Source organism: Passer montanus, unplaced genomic scaffold, assembly GCF_014805655.1.
Source record: "Passer montanus isolate IOZ18808 unplaced genomic scaffold, ASM1480565v1 scaffold14, whole genome shotgun sequence".
Classification (NCBI taxonomy): Eukaryota; Metazoa; Chordata; class Aves; order Passeriformes; family Passeridae; genus Passer; species Passer montanus.
In genome coordinates this window covers 12,340,384-12,362,967 of record NW_024360941.1, presented here as the reverse complement: position 1 = coordinate 12,362,967, position 22,584 = coordinate 12,340,384, and the positions used below count along the sequence as shown (strand labels likewise).

General features: G+C 39.4%; 2 protein-coding genes across 12 annotated transcripts in view; one reads left to right on the top strand and one right to left on the bottom strand.

Moving 5' to 3' along the window:
* PRIMPOL (primase and DNA directed polymerase) overlaps nucleotides 1-11,319 on the bottom strand; it is a 16,541-nt gene extending 5,222 nt beyond the window's left edge. Inside the window, exons 1-8 of one of the 9 annotated variants that reach the window (XM_039699884.1) lie at nucleotides 11,046-11,081; nucleotides 8,868-8,959; nucleotides 8,516-8,586; nucleotides 7,128-7,312; nucleotides 5,974-6,065; nucleotides 4,892-5,033; nucleotides 3,294-3,441; nucleotides 1,709-1,993 (exon numbers count right to left, since the gene is read on the bottom strand). In XM_039699884.1, the coding sequence (XP_039555818.1) occupies nucleotides 1,709-1,993; nucleotides 3,294-3,441; nucleotides 4,892-5,033; nucleotides 5,974-6,065; nucleotides 7,128-7,312; nucleotides 8,516-8,534 (871 nt within the window). In that variant the 5' untranslated portion in view covers nucleotides 8,535-8,586; nucleotides 8,868-8,959; nucleotides 11,046-11,081. The other 8 variants (XM_039699886.1, XM_039699891.1, XM_039699887.1 and 5 more) reach the window with 8 other exon arrangements.
* CASP3 (caspase 3) lies at nucleotides 11,100-22,584 on the top strand. 3 transcript variants are annotated; one of them, XM_039699898.1, is made up of 8 exons: nucleotides 11,100-11,195; nucleotides 15,156-15,289; nucleotides 16,030-16,122; nucleotides 16,966-17,090; nucleotides 17,595-17,723; nucleotides 19,574-19,749; nucleotides 20,233-20,350; nucleotides 21,427-22,584. In XM_039699898.1, exons 3-8 carry the CDS (start codon nucleotides 16,049-16,051, stop codon nucleotides 21,651-21,653), a joined length of 849 nt encoding a protein of 282 aa, XP_039555832.1. In that variant the 5' UTR covers nucleotides 11,100-11,195; nucleotides 15,156-15,289; nucleotides 16,030-16,048; the 3' UTR covers nucleotides 21,654-22,584. The 3 variants fall into 3 exon arrangements, with proteins under 3 accessions (XP_039555832.1, XP_039555831.1, XP_039555833.1); XM_039699897.1 differs by having other exon boundaries at nucleotides 11,120-11,204; XM_039699899.1 differs by lacking the exon at nucleotides 11,100-11,195 and adding an exon at nucleotides 11,412-11,544.

Below are 22,584 nucleotides of genomic sequence, written 5' to 3'. Positions count from 1 at the left end.
CAATTTTCCTTAGGCCCAGCTAAGAGTCTAATGAATGGACAAACACTGTTTCTGACTGGCTCACATCCCATAGAAGAAATGCAACAAAGCATGATCATGTACACTTGTATGTTACAGAGTAAGTAAGACAAATGCTCAACACCTCTACATAGGCTTCTTAATCATTCATGATTAAGAATTATTATTGTTAAAAGTTCCCCTTCAGTACAAGAAACTGGTTCTTTCACAATAACTTTGTGAAATACAACTAAGCCCAAAAAGCTGCACAATTATTTTAACCAGAAATAACTTAATCAAACTTTCTGGTTTCTGTGGACTGCTTCACAGCTTTTCTGAGGCATGTATCAGGAAAGCTTAATTCCAATCTCAAAAACAAACAACAAAACAACCATCAGGCATCTTAACATTGCATAATCTGTCTAATAATTGATTGAGAAGGTGAGTTTTATTAGCAGGTTGCATTTGACTTTCATTAAGAGAAAAGCACTTACAAAGCTCATACAAGAAGAACATCACAAAACTTTCTGTCACTGCAGCCTCATGATATAATTCAGTAGTTCAGCAATTTTGATTTTAGCTTTCTAATTCTGAGGTAATGTGTATAACATAAATACTGAAGGTGGTTAGTTATGGGAAACTAACATCTAATTCTTTAAAAGTGAGACAGGAAACAAATTGTTTTGATTTAAATTCCATTTACAAACATGCTTGAAAGAATTTTGAACAGTAGGTGAAAATAACCCCTCTGACTCAGTAACAGAGAAGCCTACTGTAGCCAACTTTGGGATTACATTTCAATAGATCAGACATACTGAAGAGGCTCACAATAAAAATGATCCTGAATTCCATGAGAAGAATTTGAAGGAATGGAGGTTCTTCAGAAGAGTCTGAAGAAAAAACCCAAGGTAAAGTTCTGTAATGTGTAACACACTGCTGTGCAAAAGCGTACTAAGCTATTTTCATTTCCCTGAGATAAAGCCAAAAGCAAAAAATACACTCCAAATATGGAGTTAAAGAAGGGTGGAAGTTTCAAACTCTAGTTTGACTATGGGAGTTGTGCTCCTGGAGATTTGTAACATTTTAACACCATGAACAGCCTATGCCCAGCTGGGCCATGAAGTGCCCAATCTAAAATTTCTGTTATTTCATCACTGAAAGCTAACAGCTACCATTCCAAACAGGGAAAGAAGGCTCAATTCATACATGTAGAATAATATAGAAAGCCATGCCTGTAAGACTTGTTCCTTTATTAAGCAGCTTCTAATTCAACTGAAATAACAAAAATGCAATATATGCTATCCTCTTTCAACACAAATGGGAACACTAAGCCCTTAAGGGGAAGAAAAAAGAATCTTATGAGGAAAGAATTCCTTTAAACTTCAGAACAAAATAATTAAATGTAGTAATATAAGAAGTTCCCTAGACCATGAATCTAAGGCTCTTTTAAAGTACAGCACTTACCTATGAGGAAAGAATTCCTTTAAACTTCAGAACAAAATAATTAAATGTAGTAAAATAATTAAATGTAGTAAATAAGAAGTTCCCTAGACCATGAATTTAAGGCTCTTTTAAAGTACAGCACATACAATGACAGTTCCAGCAGGTATTTAAAGTCTGACCATAGGAACAACAGTAATCAAAGATTAAGGAACATTTCATTCTTAACCTTTGCTGCATCCCAAAGGGGTTTAAAAACACTTATACTTACCTAGATCCACAAAAAGCTGCTTGTTGCCCTCTTTATCCTTTACTATTAGGAAGGAAAAATCCAAGTTTTCTCCCTGGTGTGGCATTTCCATGTCCTTTGTTTCGTGAACAATGGCTGGCCTGTCTTTAGAATCATCTTCAACAGCTGTGAGGTTTGTAAGAGAACCATCTAATCCAGTTCCTGCAGAACACTGCAAAACACTCCCTGCTTCTTCAGTTGGAATCACAGCAGCCCTATTCTCCATTAATCTTATGGCAGGCTGCAAAATGGTTCTCACAAAGTTACCTTAAAAACAACCAAAAAAGGCCAAAAGCAGGGGATGTCATTTATAAGTCAAGAAAGAACTTAAGAGAGTTTCTGTGCAAACATTTTTCAAAACAGCCAAGATGGAAGTGGTTGAAGTTCAGGGGTTTTTAAGTCCTTCTGGATTGTTAAAAAGAATTTTTCTGACCAGCCCACTGTATAAAATGGTTCTGGCCAGTGACTGAAAAACCAATGCCTCACAAGTATTTGTGCTAAACATTAAAAAAAAAAAACCCTAGATACTAACAAGCTCAGATTTAGGATTCTAAAAATATTGTGATTGTTCCCTCACTACTGCTTTCCCTAATTTCACTTTCAGAGTGATTTAAATGTTTACTTGCAGCTTCATGGTGTATTTACTGATGTAAGAGCTTGACCAAAGCTTACTCAAACAAGAAATTACTTTTACAAAAGTATTTTGTAATGACTTTTCAAACTCCAATATTGTAATTCAACTCCCATTGCACCTCCAGGCTCTGCTAGATGGTAACCAAAGACAAAGAAAACCATGGCCAAATTAGTTCTAATGAGAAAGCATGTAAGATAATAAACACAGATGTGGGGGAAAACCTATGAAGTGGAAGGAATAATGGCAAGGATGATTCTTTACTTGTTGGATGAAGCTTCCCTGGGGAACGTGAATGAGTATGAAGTACTGTTCCTTCATGCTACATATCAGCAGAACGACTCAGCTTATCAAGCATCAAAATCATCATCCTCATCATTCATTACAGGACTACTGAGGCACACAAATGTGTCAAGACAACCCCAAATTGGCAATTCTCTGTGTTGGAGTTGCCATATCTGAGAAATCCCGACTTATATAAACAATTAAAATTGCTTTCAGCTTTCTCTTAAGCATGTTTATGCACAGGTGGCTTGAAATCATATTTGCCCTGCCTCTTTGACAATGTGCTGAGCAGAAATTAACTGTATTTAGAGCAAAAACCAGCAGCTTGAATTCTTAAGACTGACATTAATCTGAACATTAAGGAGCCATAGACTTGTCAGTTTAATAGAAATCAGTATTTTTGTAAATAAAACATACAGGCACAAAAAAAAGTTATAGTTTTGTAAACACATGCTAATTACAGGAAGAGAAAACAGAAGATGAGAAAAAATGAGGCTTAATTAAATAGAGAGTAATTATGTGTATGCTGGGAATACATATTTGTTTCCACACATAATTCCATTAAAATAAATGCTCATATGGGAGATGGCACTGTATAAACTCAAAAGCTCACCTTTTATTTCTAGGTGTAAGATAAAAGAACACACTTACCAATATGAGTGTTATCCTTAAATACAGTCTTTGGGGGTAGAAATATTAAGTGCCGACTAAATTTTTCATCAGTGCTGGAATCCAAGTTCAAGACATCTTCTGATGAACAATTTACATCATAAAATTCTTTTAATTTTTGGCTGACAAGCTGAAATTATAAACATTAATTATGTTGTTTTACTGTACTAGTTGTATCTACAAAACCTAACACAAGTTCAGATTCTACATTTTTCTCAAGTTCTTTTTTCCCCCTCATTTTGAGCATACAAATAATTTAATTCAAACTAACCCATATCAAGTTTTAACCAAGTTTGACATAGATTTTATTTCCTTAAACAAGCAAGTCACTTGACACTTAACTAACAGTGATAAGCTGAGAAGACTTCCAGTTTCTCAGGTCAAAGTCTGGTTAGGAGGCTTTACCCTGCAGGCTGTTTTGCACCACAAAGCAGTTCACGCCCGCAGTGACAATGTTTGCAGTGCACACTCAGCAGGAGTGGAAGATGGAGGCTCTTATCTTACTGGTGAGCTAATTCACTGTGATGATTGAGCTAATTCATGGGTACCACCCAATGAAGAGTAACTAAGCAGAAAACAGATTTCACTCTAAATTAGCTCTAAAAACAACCTTTTATAAACCAAGCTAGTGATTACTCATGTTTAGGACTGGGACTCAGAATCTGAAGATCTGGAAGCTTTGGGTTTTAGCAGCTCAGATCTCCCACCCAGCAAATCCTAAATCCTCTTCTTAACCTGAGGAATCTCTACATTTCAGAGCTGATCCACAATGGATAAACCCCTCCAGATTCTGTATCAATGAAGGATTCTTTGTGAAGGAATTACCTCAATAATCTTTTACTTTTGTTCACTTCTAGCTAGAGACATGTAGGTGACGAAGTCTCACAGACACCCACTCACAATGAGATCTTATTAAAACAGAAGATATTCTTCTAAAAACATATGAATGGCATACTGAACTTGCAGAGAGTTCATTTACAAAAAAAAATGCAATAAAATGGAAACTGCACTATTTAATAAAATTGATCATTAGTAAAGGTATTTAATTTTAGGTACCAAATTGGTAAGTGCAGGCACATGATGCTCTCTACATCATCATTTAACTAAAGTATAATGAACTGTCATCTAAAGAAACTTTCAGGAGAGATTCATCTAAGCCTTAATATACTCCTGCAGCATTAGGCAAAGGAAATGAACTGAGGAATATACGAATGGAACTTTTATTGATGCTGTTTTAAAGAGTACCTAAACATTCCTTCAGTTTTACAGCTTTGAAGTGGCAGAGCACATAACACAATCTTCAAAAGTAAACCTGCCATGTCAGTAAACCTACCATGAATGCAAACAGTCCAACAGCCATCATTCTTTGTTTTTGTCTCTCAATTAAATTTTTTGTCTCTCACTTAAATTAAACCCTTGCTTTAATTAAAACAGTATTTTTACTTACTTAAAAGTAATCACTGGGTCTGCAATTCTTTTAATTGTACTATAGCATAATCAATATAAAGTGGTAAATTGGTTTCATATTAAATTAACAATAAATTCATATTCATCTACAGCATGACTTTGCTCCAGTTTACCTCAATTAACTTCATGACCATACTCTTGCCATCTGCATCAGGATTTGCTGGTTTGTAAAATTCCAAATCAAAATAAAGTTTGCAAGCATCTTTTTCAGGAATTACTTCATAGCAATGCATAAGACTTGTTTTGCAACCTTGGCTAAGGAAAAACAAAAACAAATCACAACCTCTCATGATAAACGTTATGAGCATCATAAACATGCTTATCAGTTGCAAACAAGGATCAACCATCCATATTTTAAAAATCTAGTAGCCCTATAATGCTTTGAAAAAATTGTAACTATCATCAGCATCAAATATCAGCAAAGACTGTCTGGCCTAGAATTTAATTCTGTAGAGTACTCTCCTCTCCATGTCCCCCCTCAGTCTTACAAGACATACAGAAATGTTCAGAATTCAAGGAACTATGAAAAAAAACTTAAGTTATCATTCATATGTCTTTAACACAAACAAAGAGATTATATGGAGTTTTTTCTAACTAAATTAAAAAATAATCTGTCAGTTTCAAAAAAAAAAAATCAGGCTTTATGTATAAAAATTGACTCAGACTTCTTTCACTTCACAGCCAAATGTCTTTCTGTAAAAGAAACAAATGGGGGAAAAGTTCAGTTCATGACTGAATTGTCAATACTTGGAACTACATCATGCAAATGCAAACCCATAAATCAGTTTCCAGACATCTGCATTAACGCCCACTGAAACTGGTGTATGACTAGTCAGAGAAGCATGTTCTTGTCATGTGCTGGTATGATCCCCTGAGGAGAGCTGACAGCAAAAGCAAAATCTACTGTTAATAAATTTCAGTTCAACAGACAGAGTACTTGATCCTTTCCTTACAGGAAATAATGGCACCCTGCTACTCACAAGAAAGTTGAAACCCACTATAGAATATATTGTTCTGTCCTTGTGAACATTTTCCCCATTGCCAAGATGAAAGCTCAGGTAACCCATGACAGCTCTGTGCACTCAGAGCAGCAGATGGCTTCTGGGATGACCCATCCACTGACAGCTCTTACTAGGTAGGATATCCAGTATAGCCTAACTTTTACTAACACACAGGGCACCTTTCAAATACTCACGTGTAATAAAACCAAAGCTCTTCATATGTTGTCACAAGGTAAAACCTCTGTCCACTCTGTGTGTTCTTTTCCAAAGCAAACACATGAACATCCTTTCAAATAAAAACATTGAATGTTTTTTGTTAGTTTTATTCAAAAAACCAGTTTAAGTCTTCCTAAGTTCCTACATGGCAACAATTAAAGGTTAATAAATACTAGACAACTATAAACAGATCACTTATCCTTTTCCACACTCAGTAGCATCTAGTTTTAATTTAGAACATCATTTTGATTTCAGTTACAGGGGTAAAATTTTGAAGCTTTTATTTGCTGTGCAGTAATGAGAACTGTTTCCTCTCTGAACTCTTGGTTTTTTTCTGATCAATATCAAGTTCATCTGAAATGAGGAGGAACCATGTCCTGAAAGGAGCAGCCTCATGGACATGATGACAGTATAAGCTTTATGGGCAAATATTCTTCAGACATTATGTTGTTTAGATCCAAAAATGGAAATCTGAGAAGAAAATAGAAAAAAACTACTGCCAAGCCAATGAGAACCCATTTTGGAAAAGAGGCTGTCAGGATTACTTAAATACCTGAAACAGGTATGGAGAAAAACTCAATACTTTCTTTAAAAATAGCAACCAATATAAAAACTGTTAAACTGAAAGGAGAGGACACCTTTCACACAGTATTTATTTGGCTACTCATTTCCAATCATCTGAACTTGCTACTTAGATGCCACTGGAGAGTTCTATTGTTTTTATTTAGTCTCTGCCTCTTCTTTATCTGTTTTTCTTCCTCATTTTTTCCTCCTCTTTCTTCCTACTCAATTCTCACTACCTTCCCATTCTCCTGCCCACCCTGACAGCTTGGTCATCTTGAGAAGGAGCAAATGTATCACTACAATGTTCCCAAAAGGCACTTTTACTGTTCAAAGTTAACACCACATATCAACTTGTATGTTAGAACAATAAGTTCTAATTGTTCTTGAGATACCTCCAGTGCAACATGACCTACAAAGACAAAAAAAACCAAACAAATTTGCTCTTTCAGGATTGGGAAGAAAAAGATCTTGCAAACTGATAAAGACTTCACTTCCCAACAGCAATTTTAAATTATTCAATCTTGAAAGTATAAAAAGAGTAGAGACATTTCCCTAACACATAATATACCTCTTTGCAGGATTTTACATAATTAAAAGCTTCAGCCTGTCGAGAAAATATTTTCCAAACAGAGGGTGGCATAGAGGGTTTGGACAGTCTTGGTCTATAAACTGTAGGAAGAGGATTTCTTTCATAGTGAGATGCTAGTTCTTCCACCTTCTTCAGTCTTTCTAGCCATTTTCTCTTCATTTCTCCTAAAGCAATTACAGATATTCAAATCAGTATTAATCCGTTTGCAAGGCAATTTTAATTTGGATACATCCTGTGCTCCTCACTGCTTTTGATTCTGGTTTTGTTGAATGTAATTTATTAATTAACTGGGAGTAGCCAATATTCCAAATTAACACCCAACCTTGCTATGATACTCATTTTAATATTAAATGTCTTTACACTGTTTTGGAAGTACAAGAGCTTCATATTAACACTATCAAAGGTAAACACAACAGAATAAAGACAGTGAAAGAAGGCCCAGGAATTTTCATTTTTGTCTACAGAATGGTATTACACTCTCAGAAAATATACAAACTGTTGACTAGACACACAACATCAGTAAGGAGTAAAAAAATACTAAAAGTAAAAAAATACTAAGAGTGAAAAAAAATATTTTTCCTTTATGGTTGGGGAGACAAATGAGATAATTAATTTGTATGGGTAGGACAATATTTGAGTTCATAGGAGGAGTTAAGACTTCAGTGACTTTAGCTCTGAGCTCTGTATCTTGAAGCAAAAGAACTAAAACCCAAAATGAGAGCTCTGTTCTCCACTGCTGACCTTTGCTATTGATCACTCATACTTTCACCTGCTTTAAAAGCTCATGTATTTTTCACAACCTTAAAACAGCAATCTTATCTCTTTTAAAGAAATAAAACCATGCAGTACCTCTTGCTATCTTGCAACCTTTAAGCTTCTAGTTGCATAAAGTAATCCAAATGCTACAGAGTAATGTAGTATAGCATAAACACACATAGGTACAATTAACTGTAAGTGGAACACCTGCAAATCAGGAAAAAACACTGCCAGGAAACTGTGAAACAGAGGAAGAGAGGCAAGAAGTAACAAACATGAAGGGGAATCTTCTTGTTCTGCCCAGCATAACCACTTGGTTCTCCTAACAGCTCCTGGGTTGCAGTGAAACATAAAATGAAACTGAACATACTCAAAAGTATTCAAACAAGCTGGATTCACAGGGTGAATTTAAGTATTTAAATATTCTTGTGGAGCCCCAAAGCCCAAATTTTAGATCCTCTCATTTCCCCCTCCAAGTTTTCCACAATAGAAGTTCTGGACACTTACATTTCTGCCCACTGTTCTAAGCCTGCCAACGTCTTGATAATTCAGTGCCTGCATCAAGTCTAAAACCAGAATGTTTTTTCTCTAACAGGGGTCAAACATATTACCTCTATCCCCCTCGTCCATCTTCTGACCTGTGCATTCTCTTCACTCCTTTTTTGTCCTCCTAGTTTCTTCTCTGGGAATGAAAAGTTAGATTTTAGATAGCAATCAGCATTTCTCAGAAGTGCTAACAAAACTTTCAGTTTCATTTTGATGTTGCTGGCTGTAAATTAACTGGGTGCAAAAGACATCCCTACATCAGCATTTTCCCACAAGGTGACCATTAAAAAAAGAAAGTGAAGGAGAAAACCCATAATTCTTTATTAATTTTAAACTTTCTAGTTATATCAGGCTGTATTTTTGCAGAAACACAGCTGGGAGGATACCTGAACCTGGGAGAAGGGTGATGGCACTTACTTTAAACTGAAACCTATCATGGTTCCTGCAGTCCAAACACCTGGTCTCTCAAGAGTCCAGCATGTCAAGTCCTTTCAAGGCAATTTCAATTCCTGTGTGAACACAGGAATTTAGAACACATACAACATACAACACAATTTAGAACACATACAACATACAATTTAGAATTTAGAACACATACAATCAACACTTACAGACCAGCTTTCTGAGTTCACTGGGAAATTCTCATTTCAGCTTCCCCTCTTATGTCCCACCAGAAATTATTTTTGTTTGACTTGACTGAAAGAAATTTTCCACCAACATGTTTGGACTTCAGTGTTAGTGACTCAGCAGGATGACTGCATGGAGAGCCTGGAAAAATGTCTCCAGAGCAATGACTTAACGAGCTTGCCATTTCATTTTCTCTATTTTATGAAAAACTTCTTCTCCCTTTACCTCTTATGATAACGACAAAAACACATTACCCACACCTGCTGACAAGTGAAGCTGAGACATGCAAATCAACTGCTACTCAAAATAACACTATACTTGTTTCCTGGCTGGTGTGTATCATGCAGCACAGTTCTACAGCAGAATTCATGGTCCTTGATGCAAATAAATCCATGAGATTTTCTCCCAGCTACTGATTCAGCCTTAGAAGAACACATTAAATTCCTTAACAGTAGTGAAAATTAGCTTAGCTATCCCTATGCTGAGCTGACAAGTGGCATATTAACAAACACTACTCATCTTCCCAACAACAAATGTTCATCTCGCCCTCCAAACAGAGGAAGTGGCCTGTACAATTACAGGATCACAGAATGGCTCAGGCTGGAAGGGACCACAGTGGGTCACCTGGTCCAAGCTCCCTGCTCAAGCAGGGTCATCCTAGAGCACATGGCACAGGATTGTGTCCAGTCATTTCCTGAGTATCTCCAGTGGAAGAGACTCCACAACCCCTCTGGACAACCCATTCCTCAAATTAAGGTCGCAAGTGCAGAACTCACTACATCAGATCTGGGGCTAAGACCTGAAAAAGTAGCTTAGTACCTCTTACGAGAAGCTGGAATACACAGCTTCCAACGTTATCTGACTTCTCCTACTGAAGGTCAGAAGCTACTGAAGGTCAATGTACAAATATGAAACTAACTGACCTGAAAGTTGATGATGAAGCCAAAACCAGCCCTCAGCGTCAGAGCGCTGTTGCGCAAGGCAGGTCTGTGGGCAGTGGGGACAGTCACCACAGGTGGGTGAAAACCCTGTCCAGGGGAAGGTCCTGCCATGGTACAGGCAGCTCACCCACGGGGATCTCACCCACTGAGGTCAAGAGGGAGCTGCTCATTTAGTAATTGTCCCCACAGAATTACTCTAAATGGCCACTTCCTTTACAAACCACCATTCTTTCAGAATCACAGAATGTTCTGAGTTGGAAGTATCATCTCCAATCCAACTCCCAGCCCTGCACACAACCACCTCCAAGAGTCACCATGTACACCATGCACCTAACAATGTTGTCCAAATGCTTCTTGAACTCTGTCAGGTTGGTGCTGTGACCACTTCCCTGGGGAGCCTGTTCCAGGGCCCAGCACCCTCCGGGTGAAGAACCTTTCCCTAATACCCAGTTTAAACCACTCCTGACACAGCTTCAGGCCATTCCTTGGTGTCCTGTCACTGATCACCACAGAGAAGGGATCAGCACCCGTCCCTCCTCTTCCCCTCACAACGATGTTGAAGACCACAATGAGGTCTCCCCTCAGTCTCCTCCAGGCTGAACAGACCAAGTGACCTCTGCTGCTCCTCATACGGCTTCCCCCCAAAGCCCTTCTCCATCCTCGTGGTGCCCAAAACTGCACACAGCATTTTATATGAGGCTGTATAAATATACCAGAACGGCACATTTGTTTCAGCAGGCAGAGGAACTCAAGCAACAGCGCAAACCTCACAAGGTTTGGGTTACACCATTCACACCGAAGAGCAGCAAGGCCAGCGGGACCCGGCTCAAAGCCCGCAGGGCGCGGTAGCTCAGTGTTCCGCCACAGGGCCCGGCCCGGCGAGCTCCGCCGAGAGGGGAGGGAGAGAGGGAGAGGAGCCACCCCGCGCCTCCTCAGCCTGGCCTCGCACGGCTCCCTCAGCGCCGGGAGGGCCCGCACGGCCGGGCCCGCCTCGCTCGGGCCGCTCCCGCCACACCGACTCACTCACCGCCGGCGCTCCGCCGCCGCCATTGGAGCGGCCGCCCCCTGCGCGGGGCGGGGCGCCAGGCGGGCCGGGCGGCGGCGGGGCTTTCTGCGCGCCGAGCAGCGCTGCGCTGAGCCGGGCTCGGGGAGACGCAGGGAGTGCAGCGAGCAGGCGGTGAGGCCGGTGGGTGATGGCGGTGCCGAACAAAGCGGGGCGGTGGGGTGGACCAGGCTCTGGCTCTCCAGGTCCGCGTGGCCGCCCGCATCTCTCCCGGAGGAAGTCGGCTGCGGGGAGCAGGAGCGGAGCCGCGTTTCGCCTGGAGCGGGCCCGGCTGAGAGCGCGGCTCCCCCGGCTGCCCGCGGGGCTCCCGGCCCGCAGGCCCGGCGGTCGGTGGCGGGCGCGGATGAGCCCCGGCCTTGCCCGCGGGCCCGGCGGGAGAGCGGCCGCGGAGCCAGCCCAGCGCCGCCCTTCCCTGCCCGGGGCAGAGCGCGGGCCCCGGGGGCTAGCTGTCCAGAAGCTTCAGGTAGCTGGTTTGTTCCCTTTCCGCCTGTCTCTGTGGAGAAGCTGTTGAAACAGAGGGCAAAAAGAAGGAAAAGAAAAGAAAGGCGCTGTAATCCTGAGCGGCTCTCTGGTGACCCTTGGGACACCATGAACCGGAAACGCGGGGTCAGGAGCTGCGTTTGGATCTTCCAACACAAGGCGCGTTGAGCCTTGTCTGTGCCGGGGAGAAGCGTGCCTGGGGGCCGGCGGGCGCTGTGGCTGGGGGCCGGCAGCGTGCAAAAGGCCCTGCCCCAGGTGTGTGGTGCCCTGCCCGCTCCTTGCTGGGCTGGAGGAGAGGGCTGGCGTCTGTAGCCTTTTACCCTGTAACTCACAGATCTTCCTTCAGGTATCCGCTTGTTTCAAACTAACGCGCCGTGCCCTTCATGTTAAGGAACCTGACACGGCTGTTGCTTGTAGCGGTGGTGATGTGATTAATAGCTACAGGTGAATTAATAGCTTAAGGGTCCCAGCTACATTCGGAGTAATTTTAGCTGATTTTACAGCTTCATGCTGAGTATCTAAAAGTCCGTTTGTTTTGGAAGATCAGAATGCCGGCCCAGTGTCAGGGCTTTCCAGCAACTGCATCCAGACCAGAAGCCATGGGAAGAGCTGTCTCAGCCTTCCGTCTGTGGTAGCAGTATTTAGTAGGGGGATAGTGCCTCATAGAAAATGTAATGCTATATTTCAAATGTTTTTTTGTTTTTTCATATAGTCTGCTTCTATATTTTCCTTCTGTTATTAGTCAGATAATTATTGTTTAGTGTTATAAATTGTAGAGGGGAAAATTTTTAATTTGCATGTCTGCAATAGTATCATGTTATGTCATGTATATGTTCATTTACAAAAAATACCTTCTTTGAATGCTTGACATTTTCTCTTGCAGTCATGTGATGTGGAAAACTTCCCTTTTCCTATCTTTAAGGAGATGTTTAACATTGCTGATGTCTGTTTGAACATGTGTTTTAGTAGTGCTATACTCACTGCTTTGTAGTGACAGATATATATACTGAACATGTGTTGTCTCCTGTGGTTTGCATATTTCAGGATCCAGTTGGTCAGTAAAGACCGTTTAGATATTTGCTTTCTTCCATCTCAGAAGCTTTGGTATTATTTTTGTCACTATACCATTCATTTCTGTTGTTTCTTTAAAAAGAAACCTGGTGGTTCTTGTGGCAGTGGTGACACATGATGATGTGAATTTATTTTCACTAAGTCCAGATCGAATAAGTAAATCCAGGCTGGAATGGAGTAAAAAGTTGTTTTATTTATTGTTTTCTCTTATCAAAAGAAAAGCATTGGAACAACTGCGTTTATGTAGGGAAAAAATATTTTCGCTCTGTGCAGAGAGACATTGGTCATTTTTGGTACCTTGCACAGCATAGCTTTGGACCTTTTTGAACCACTTTATTTCTTACATTTCTAGGTAGTATTTATATTACTTAGAAATGTAAAGATCATTGTAACATCACGTTTATATTTGCTGCCTCTGTCTCATTTTTTATTGCATTTTTTTCAGATACAGTAGTATCATACAAGCTTCTTAAAATCTACAGAATATATTTTGCTAGATTATAAAAATGCTGTTGTTCTTTTCAAGAACTTGGTTTTTATATTTCCTTATAGTTAAAAGCTCATTTTATCTTAAGCTTTCAAAGAAAATAACATCAAAGAGCAGAATAAAAATCTGTAATAAATTTTTAAAGCACTGCCGTGATTTCTTCCCCCCGCCAGGATGAGATCATCCTCCACAGGGAAATGCATGGCATCACTGCATTACCTAAAGCAAGATGAGGCAATTCTTAGTGGCCTGTTAGAATCAGCGGCATCCTCCAGAGAGCTTTGCTGTTACCCTGACGGTGCTTTAGAGCACAAAGTACCCTGCTGGCTCAAGCACGCTTTTGAGTGCCTAGCAACAGAAGAGAAATCTCTTTGTGTGTCTTTTGTTCTTTAAAGGAGTGCAGGTGACCTGGTGCCTGAGGGTGCTCAGGAATTGATGGATATTAAAAGTGAGGTACAGATTCTGTTCTGAGGATAAACCATGCACATTTCAAATACTTAACGTGTTACAACCAGTTTTTCTAGGCAATCCCTATAGCTTCTGTAGAGTGTCTCAGACAAGCTCCAGTTTGATGAGGTAGAGCGCAGGAATCGCTAACACTTCATTGAACAATTGTAACTGTAGGCTGTGAACTAGGCTTGCAGAGGCCTGAGTAAGAAATGGTTTTATGATACAGTATTGCAATTTGTGTTTTACATTTTTCAGAAAGAAACTAATACAGTTTGTTGTAATTGTAGGTTTTGCTAGCTACTTCTTCCAATTTCATTGTTTCTTTGGTGCTGGATCAAGGACAGCAGTTTTACAGCCTTAAAATGTAAGGATGCTAAAGGGTCAAGGAGAGGAGTCTTATTTTAAGGTCACCTAAATGTTGAAGATCTCTCTTAGTGTTTGCATCCTGCCTTAACATTTATGTTGTAAGAAGCATTCAGTGTTCACAGGGTTTGCAGTTTGCTTAGTTAAGGCTGCTGCTGTTCAGCAGTTTGGTTGATGTGAACCCAGGAGAGCCTAATAAGCCACTTACCCTCCCTCAGGATTCCAAGGGCTCATCTGTTGGCCAGAGGGTGTTAGCTTTCCCTGTGCTTTGGCTGAGTCTTTCTTCAAGTAGCTCTTGGTAGGCAGTTCATCTGATAAACAGGAGTTAGCCACATGTTATGGAGGCACATATTTACTAGTTTACACCCTCTCCTTCATGGACTTGCAGCACTGGCACTGCAGAACTTCACAGTGCCAAACAGCTGGGATCAACACGTGGGGTTTAGCAGAAGTTGTTTTCTGGGCTAACATGGTCACACTGCTGTCAGTGCCCCTGCTAGCTGGTTTTGATAATAGAGTTGGCACATGATGCTGTGCTTTTTTATATGGTGTGGCTGTTTATTACTGTTGGTAAACAAAGAACAGATGAAGGGAGTTAATCATTTCCCTATCTCTTACTAATCCCAGCCACATCAAAGGGTTTGGGTTGTGCTCGTGCACCTAGTTCTTCTCCAGAAGGAAGAGTATGAAGGGTATCAGAATGGTAGGTCAGTCTGCTTGGGTGTGTTCCTACAAATTTTGCTCAGGCTGAGAGCTCAGGAAACCTGAGCAGCAAAGCCAAGGATATTGTAGTAGGGATGGTTGAAAAAGTCATAGAAAATCCTGAAGCTGGGCTGTGCTGGAGCAGAACTTAGAGCATCCTTGTCAATGAAAGGCATTCTTTCCAATTGCTGGAGATCAAAAGCTCTTTGATGGCAGTGCTAATGTTCCCTGCTCTCTGGGCTGGATCACTGTCATGCCACAGGTCATAGGTACTTGAATTGCCCTTTGGAGCTGCTTGCCTTTTTCTGCCCACAGGGTACTTTTAATTAATTAGACTTTGAAGTTAGGATGGCTGAATCCAGATCAAGAGGCTAGGCAGTCAAGTTCAGCATTGTAGATTTAGTTCCTACCCCATGATACTGTCTTTAAAGTAAGTTTCTAAAATGTAATGATAAAATGTGTTATATGTTTAATTTCTAAAATACTAAGCTTATTTAATATTTTGGTAATTTGATTTTCAGGAAATTTCTTGTTTGCTGCATTACATAATACAGTTGTCAAATCTGGAATAATTTGGTGAAGAAGATTTAATTGCATCAGTGCTCTGAAATAATATTCAGAGTAACATTGAAGATCTTTTGAAGGCACTAAAAATGTAAGTAAATGTCTTCCTGGAAACAAGTGAAGAAAGCAGGTTATACATAACCAAATCAGTACTTCTGATGTATCAGTAATTGTTTCCACAAAAATGGGTGTTTGTGTTGTACTAACAAAAGTACCAAAGTTGAGACTTAATATAATAATAATAATATAATGATGTGAAATGGCAAATATAGTTTGCTCCAAAGAACTTCAGCCTTGAGTAAGAATCTTCATCATATCTCACCAGCAAATCTTGCTACTTGGTCTGGTTATTTATACCTTCTTATTTACCATAAATATATCTGCTAAAGTAAGTTTTTTTTTTTTTAATTCTTGCCTTGTTTGCCTTGTAATGCCTTGTTTGACTTCTTGAGGTCTTAGCACTTCTAAGCATTTATTATTTTGTCCTATCTGGTGGTTTAAATTTATGATGCATATTTGTTTTCTGACACTGGAGTTTAAGGTACCTTTTGGTAGTATGTTCCATGAGTGTATACAAAGTAACTGTGGAGGAGGTTTTGGTTTGTTTCTCTCTTACCTTGCTTTTTGTAAGTCTTTTCAATGATTTGGTCATCGAGATCTGCAGACTTGTTCCAGAGCACTTTTAGAAGGCAATAATTAATGTTCTTCTTTCAAATATAAAATGTGTAAAGATTACTCAGAAAGATTTTGGGGTTTTTTTGCCTACTAATATCCTAGACTAAAGTTATTCTGTGAACTGTCATAACACCTCTATTTTCTTGCATTTTCAAGCTGATAACTGAAAGCAATAATGACAGACATAGGAGATGGACCACATCTGGGGAAAGATCTGGCAGATGCAAAATCTATTCCAGGTTTTAAAGGGTGAGTGAGGTACTTTTGGTTTAAGTCTTCAATTTAAGTCTGGTCAGCAGTTTATGTCTAAGGGATTATATGTGCACAATTAATCCTTAATATCACTGAGCTAAGATTTTAAAGTTGAGCATGGTATCAATTATTTATTAAGAAGCTGTGGTGGCAAGGGATGTCTCAGCCTCAAGGAGTATCTGAGAAGGCATCTCTGCTCAAGGGGAGATCCTGGGTGCAGCCTGCTGTATGTGGAGTAGGAGAAGTGGCTTACAGCCATGCTTCCATATGAGCCATATTTTGGGATAGTGTGTGCTCAGCTAGCCCTTAGATGCTGAACGAGACTTATGGCTCTTAGCTATTGTGTTAGCTGTCTCCCCAGAGTCCAGCTTCATCCTGATGTATCTGTCATGCTAGTGGCTATTGCTTAAGCAGAAAAGGAGCACACATCTGCCACATCTTTTTAGGTTTTAAATGTTTTCTTGTGAAAATTCAATGATAGTAACTTCTCTTTAGAATTCCGAACAGATTTGCTTTCTCAGAGTTAACCTTTCCTCCAGGTACATAGATTTCAAAAGATGATAGTTTAAGGATGGCAATTACTGTATCAACAAGAAATCAGTTGGGCTTTTTTACTAAGTTTTCATAGTTTCCATATTCTCCTGTGCAGAGGCATTGCAATTTTAAACACAGTTCTTCCTTGATTCTTTTGATTTCAAGCTTGTTGCAAGTTCCACAGAAGGTTACTATGAATGTAACCTCAGCAGTTTCATTTGGCTTGCTAAAATAGCCTATTGTTGTCATTATTTTGAAAAGAGAGATCAGAAATTAACACCTAAATTTTGTCTGATTTCTATACAGAAAGAACCTACCTGCTAGCAAATCTATGGACTCTGGAATTCTGCCAGACTACAGTTACAGAATGGATTATCCAGAGATGGGGGAATGTGTAATAATAAACAATAAGAACTTCTACCGACATACTGGTACCACTCACAAGTTTTTCACTTTTTTCCTTAATTTAGATAAATTCATGCTGTGTGTTATTCTTCAAAATTGAATATGCAGACCAGTTTTGTTTGCACTCTAAAATTAGGTAATGGGTGTGATTCATTTCAGTCCATTCTTCCAGATATGCATAGAGGGAACACATTAGGGTGTAGCAGTAATTAATGAGGAGGAAAATTTATCAGCAGTACAAGTCTGTCTTACCTTTTTGTCATGATTTCTGTTTTGCAAATTAAATTCTTCTTATGTCCTTCAATAGATAAGTAGCTATAAAAATAAGATGCAGATAAATCTACAGTACAGGTACAGAGAGTGGGAGATGGTATGCCCATGTAACAGTGCAATGTTGTCTCTGCTAGAGTGGATCTGGAATAATGGAATATTTCAGACTGATACAGCTCTAAACAAGAAAAATAATTTGGCTCAATCAGACCATGCCATCTATATAATATAAACAAATAACACATTTTTCTTGTGTATAGGGATGTCGTCCCGTTCAGGTACAGATGCAGATGCTGCAAGTGTCAGAGAAGTTTTTATGAAGTTGGGATATAAAGTAAAGATCAACAATGATCTTTCATGTGAGGGCATTTTTAAACTACTGAAAAATGGTAAGTTATTATATGTTGTATGTGTGCATTAAGTCAACCAGTGTTTCCAAATACATCTCTAGCCCTCACATCTCTTCTTTCTGGGTTCTTCTAGATGCTATTTCACACCTTCTGGTGATTTATTGCTAAGGATGACATGTACATCATAGTTTCTGTGTTTATCCATCTTAGCTGTCTCTCCATCTTTTGTGCCATGACTGTTGTCTCCGTATCCTTTCTCATCTTCTAAAGAAGGATGGAAAAAAGGCTGAAACTTAAATGCAGACTGGTTTATATTCTGACCCTGGGATCACTGAAGCTCTGTGAGTTGGAAAGAAAACTGCTAGATTGGGTAGAGGGGTTCTGTGCTTAATGCTTAGTGGTGTGGCCCAAAGAGGAGTTCTGATTGAGAAACCAGAACTGCAGGTGTGTGGACTGAATTTTCTTTTGGATAAACAACTCAAATTTTGTTTAACTTGTGAAACAAAACACCCATCTTTAAAGTGAGAGCTTTATACTACTGTGTCAGTTGTGCTTTGTTTGGACTGGGCTACATCCAGACCCATACGTTAAATGGTGCCTGGAGGTGTCTAGCCCTGGAACACAGACCATTCTAGTTAACTGTTGGAAGGTTCTCTGCCATGACTGGGCCTCATGCCCACTGGTGCTCTCCCAGACTGTCCCAGGCCATACTTATCAGTGAAAGTGTTCCAGTGATTATTCCCAACAGCAGTTAGCCTGCAGCAACCCTTTCTTGGTTTTTGTGTTTGGTTTTGTTGTTTGGGGTTTTTTTTGTTTGTTTTTTGATGGAAGTGTTTGCTAACATAGATGTAGGTTCTTTAGTGCCAGTTAATATTTATGCCAGAAAATGTTCCCAGACATGGTTAATTCATTAGTATTGTTGCAGCTGGTCTGTTGACAGTAGCTGTAAATGTGACTCTTCTAAATGCAGTGCTTGTCCATAAATTGTAGAAATGCCTGCCTGTACATCACTTGAGTAAAGTTGAAACAGTTCATTTCTTCTAGAACAGAAATTTAGTGTTCTGTTAAGCACAAAACAGTAAGACTTCAGATTTATTTTTCATCTACAAACTCTTGCATCTTTTTGAGTTACTACTCATAATTTCTTTTGGATCCTTTCTTTTAACCTTGTTTGTATATTTTCATAAATTTGAAAAAGTTGTCTTGGTCCTCAAGTACATTTCCCACAATGTCAGGCAACAAAAGACATTGGAGAATATAGATTCTATGATATTTGTATACCACAAGATGAAAAAGAAATATAAAACTACAAACACTTTATATCAAGCTTAATTAACTGTAAGTACAAAATTAAGAGGATTCAGAAATCTTTCTAGACCTCACCACAGGTAAAAAGTGAGAGAGAAGTGTACTACTAGTACCTGCAGGAACAGCAACAGCCATCATGCTACATTTAATTCCCATGTAATCCAAGTAGTTGAAGCATCCCCAATTGGAAAGAGAGGAAGGATTTCTCCTTTCTTTCCCAAAACCCAGGGTATTCCATCAGTCCCATCCCAGATCACAAGACTGACCATTATTGCATGAATGAGGTATATGATTCCAACTTTGAGACACTGTTTTGAGACACTTTTTGTCTCCTGACAGTATTCCTGGCCTCGCTCTGTGGCCATGTCTTGCAATGGGTAGGGTTGGCTCTTAATTTGGGGTTTCCTGTGCCCAACCTCCTGAGGTACAGTAAGCAGCTTCTTGTGTTCGGAAGTGAAAACTCTTTGGAGGTTTCTAAATGTGCAAATTAGTTCTTAAAGACTTCTCTGACCTAGGAAGGATCAAATGTTCCAAATTTTTAGAGTGCAGGAAGTTAAGAAAATTCTCTTTTTTCTTTCAAGTTTCTGAAGAGGATCACAGCAAGCGGAGCAGTTTTGTTTGCATCTTGCTAAGCCATGGCGACGAAGGATTGATCTATGGTACAGATGGGCCTCTGGAGCTGAAAGCACTAACAAGCCTTTTCAGAGGTGACAGGTGCAGAAGTTTAGCAGGAAAACCCAAGCTCTTTTTCATTCAGGTGATGTACAGCTGAACAATGATGATCAAATCAGATTGTTAAAATAAAATACCTTTTCCCACTAATTATTAGTGCAAAAAGTTAATCCTTTCTAAACTAGATTTGAATGTAATTACTTTCAGAGTAAGATTCTCTTCAGATCTAAAGTGGCACAATTTTCCCTGTTAGGTGGTGTGTATTTATAACACCTGGCATTGCATTAATTCTATCTATTAAATAAAGTATTAGATATTTTAATGAGTTTCTGAGTGCACTTTTGGATGAATGTCTATCTTACCCAAACTGAGTTGCTTTAAACAAATATTACTACTTTACTTCTGAGTCTGTCTAATGGAAATGTGACACATAAATTCTTGTTATTTTTGCAGATTTTAATAATTATATTACAAATTTTAAAACACAAACTATCAATGTTTTTATAATGATCACTGCCTTTACTTTTCTATTTTAATATTATTTTCTATTCTTCTTTCTACCAAATAGGCTTGTAGAGGGACAGAATTAGATTCCGGTATTGAGACAGACAGTGGCTCAGAAGAAACAATATGTCAGAAAATACCTGTAGAGGCAGACTTCCTGTATGCCTATTCCACAGCTCCAGGTGAGGGGCTGTATCCATTGCAGCCTGTGCTCATGCTCTACATTACAGCTGGGAGTGGGACCCAGCCCGAGGGTGAATTCACTTGTCTGGAATGTCCTTTGGTCAGTTGGGGTCAGCTGTCCCAGCTGTGTCCCCTCACAGGATCTTGCCCAGCCCCTTGGTGGGGAATGTTGGGGAGGCAGCGCTGCTCAGCAGCAGCCAAAGCACTGGGGTGTTATCAGCACATTTCCAGCTACCAGGGCAGGGCACAGTACTGTGAGAGCTGCTGTGGGAAAATGAACTCCTGCTCAGCCAGACCCAGTACGCTCTTTCTGCTCAGACAGACCCATACGTTCTTTCATGGAAATAAATATTTACTTCCCCCAATGACTTCTTTGAATCTGACTTGATTTCTTGTTGAAGTAGTTGCTATTCTCAGTCCCTACAAAACCCTTACCAAACCCTGAATATATCCATCTCACTTGCAAACCCTCAAATGTTCATCTGCTGGAAATTCAGTTAATTGGAATTGTGCAAATAATTTACAGCAAGAGGAAAATATATTATTCTCAGAGAACAAACCAATCAGATATGCAGAAGTGGATTATAAGTACCAGCATATTATTTGTCTATTGACTGTATTTGTATTGCATCCTTAAGCAAAACTGGTAGTGGCATAGCCCTTCTTATGTCTTATTTCCACTTAGCAGAAGTAGGTTCAGTCTTTAATTCTGCACATTTTCATGAAACTAATGACACTGAAACCCATTTTCCATCTGTACTGTTACCTCTTTGTGTACCCCATGAAAAGTAGTAAGTGATTAATGACTAAGAGTGCTGCAGCAGAAGATACCTTCCTGACTTTTGATTTTCTTCCTACTTAAGGTTTTCTTAGATTATAAAAGATGACAGGATTTGAAAAAAAAAATTTGAGTTGGAATTTGCGGAGATTATAAAATTTAAATGTTGTTGGTTGGTGGTTTTGAGTTATTTAAAAACATTGGTTGCCATTGGAAGCAATGCATTGTTGTAATTGCTGACCTGTCCTGTATCAAAGGCTGCTCGTCTCATCACTTTGGCATTGCTCTCTTCCACAGGCTATTACTCCTGGAGGAATTCAGTTCAAGGCTCGTGGTTTATTCAGTCACTGTGTGAAATGCTGAAGGAACACGCAAGGAAACTTGAACTCATGCAGATTTTAACTCGTGTCAATCGCAGAGTGGCAGAGTATGAGTCCTGCTCAACTCAACAGGATTTTAATGCAAAGAAACAGATTCCATGTATTGTCTCTATGCTCACCAAAGAATTTTATTTCCCTTCCTAAAATAATTTTTCAGTTCATGCTATTTATCTGCATTTTATATGCAATATTAGTACAAAACACCACTTTTAAACTGTTCACTACTGTGTGTGGCACAATGCAGTGTCTCAAAGTTATATATGTGTCTGTTGTTAGAGATAAAATGTAGTGTGGCTGTGTAGAAATGCAAAGCTGAGTAGCTGAAGCAGATTTGAAAGTAGCGCTCTGAGTATTGCAAAAAATTAGGAAGGGGAGATTGAAGAAAGATCAGATCGTTTACTGGAGCTCTTTGGTGCTACATTTCACTTTGCTGAAGGGGCAGAGAAAGTAAACACCTCTTGTAAATAGTTTGGTTTCAAATCCTACAGAGAAGATTCAGAATGTCACTGGCGGTAATATGATATATAGTGTCATCATACATTTCTTCTTAACTCAAGTTCTTAAAGTTTAGGTTATAAAGTAACCTAAACTATTTTTACACTTTTGGGCATAAACTGTGGAAAACAGCCATTTCATATTTTTGCATACAATTACAAAGCATGTTTAGAGTACAGTCGGTTTTTCCTGATAATTTGTGATAATTTACTAACTTTCTGTATGGAATATTAGGTAAAACAATTATATCAGCATGGTAGCTGTTTCAAAATAAATTGTGTATTCTGACCTTGAAGCTGAGTGCCCAAGGGACCAGTCTTCCAAAATGTCTTTTTCTGCAGCTCCCTAAGGGTGGAGCTGTTGGGGCGTATTTGGGGCTATAAGAACCAATGCAAAAGGAAGTCTGCATGCTGAGCAGTCTGCTTTCCTCTCTTTAGCCTTAAATAATAATGGGTTGGCTCTGTGTGTGCCACATATAATCTGTGTGAAAACCTACATTTGTGGTACTGGAGAAATTTCACTTCATAATGCTAATTCCACGTGTTAACAAATAGGAAATTTATATCTCTTGACTCTGAAT

Bases quoted from the DNA above. Each gene is read 5' to 3' on its own strand.
- CASP3 (XM_039699898.1), top strand. From the start codon at position 16,049: ATGACAGACATAGGAGATGGACCACATCTGGGGAAAGATCTGGCAGAT. The intron at 16,123-16,965 runs GTGAGTGAGGTA...ATTTCTATACAG, and splicing joins TCTATTCCAGGTTTTAAAGG to AAAGAACCTACCTGCTAGCA. The intron at 20,351-21,426 runs GTGAGGGGCTGT...TCTCTTCCACAG, and splicing joins TGCCTATTCCACAGCTCCAG to GCTATTACTCCTGGAGGAAT.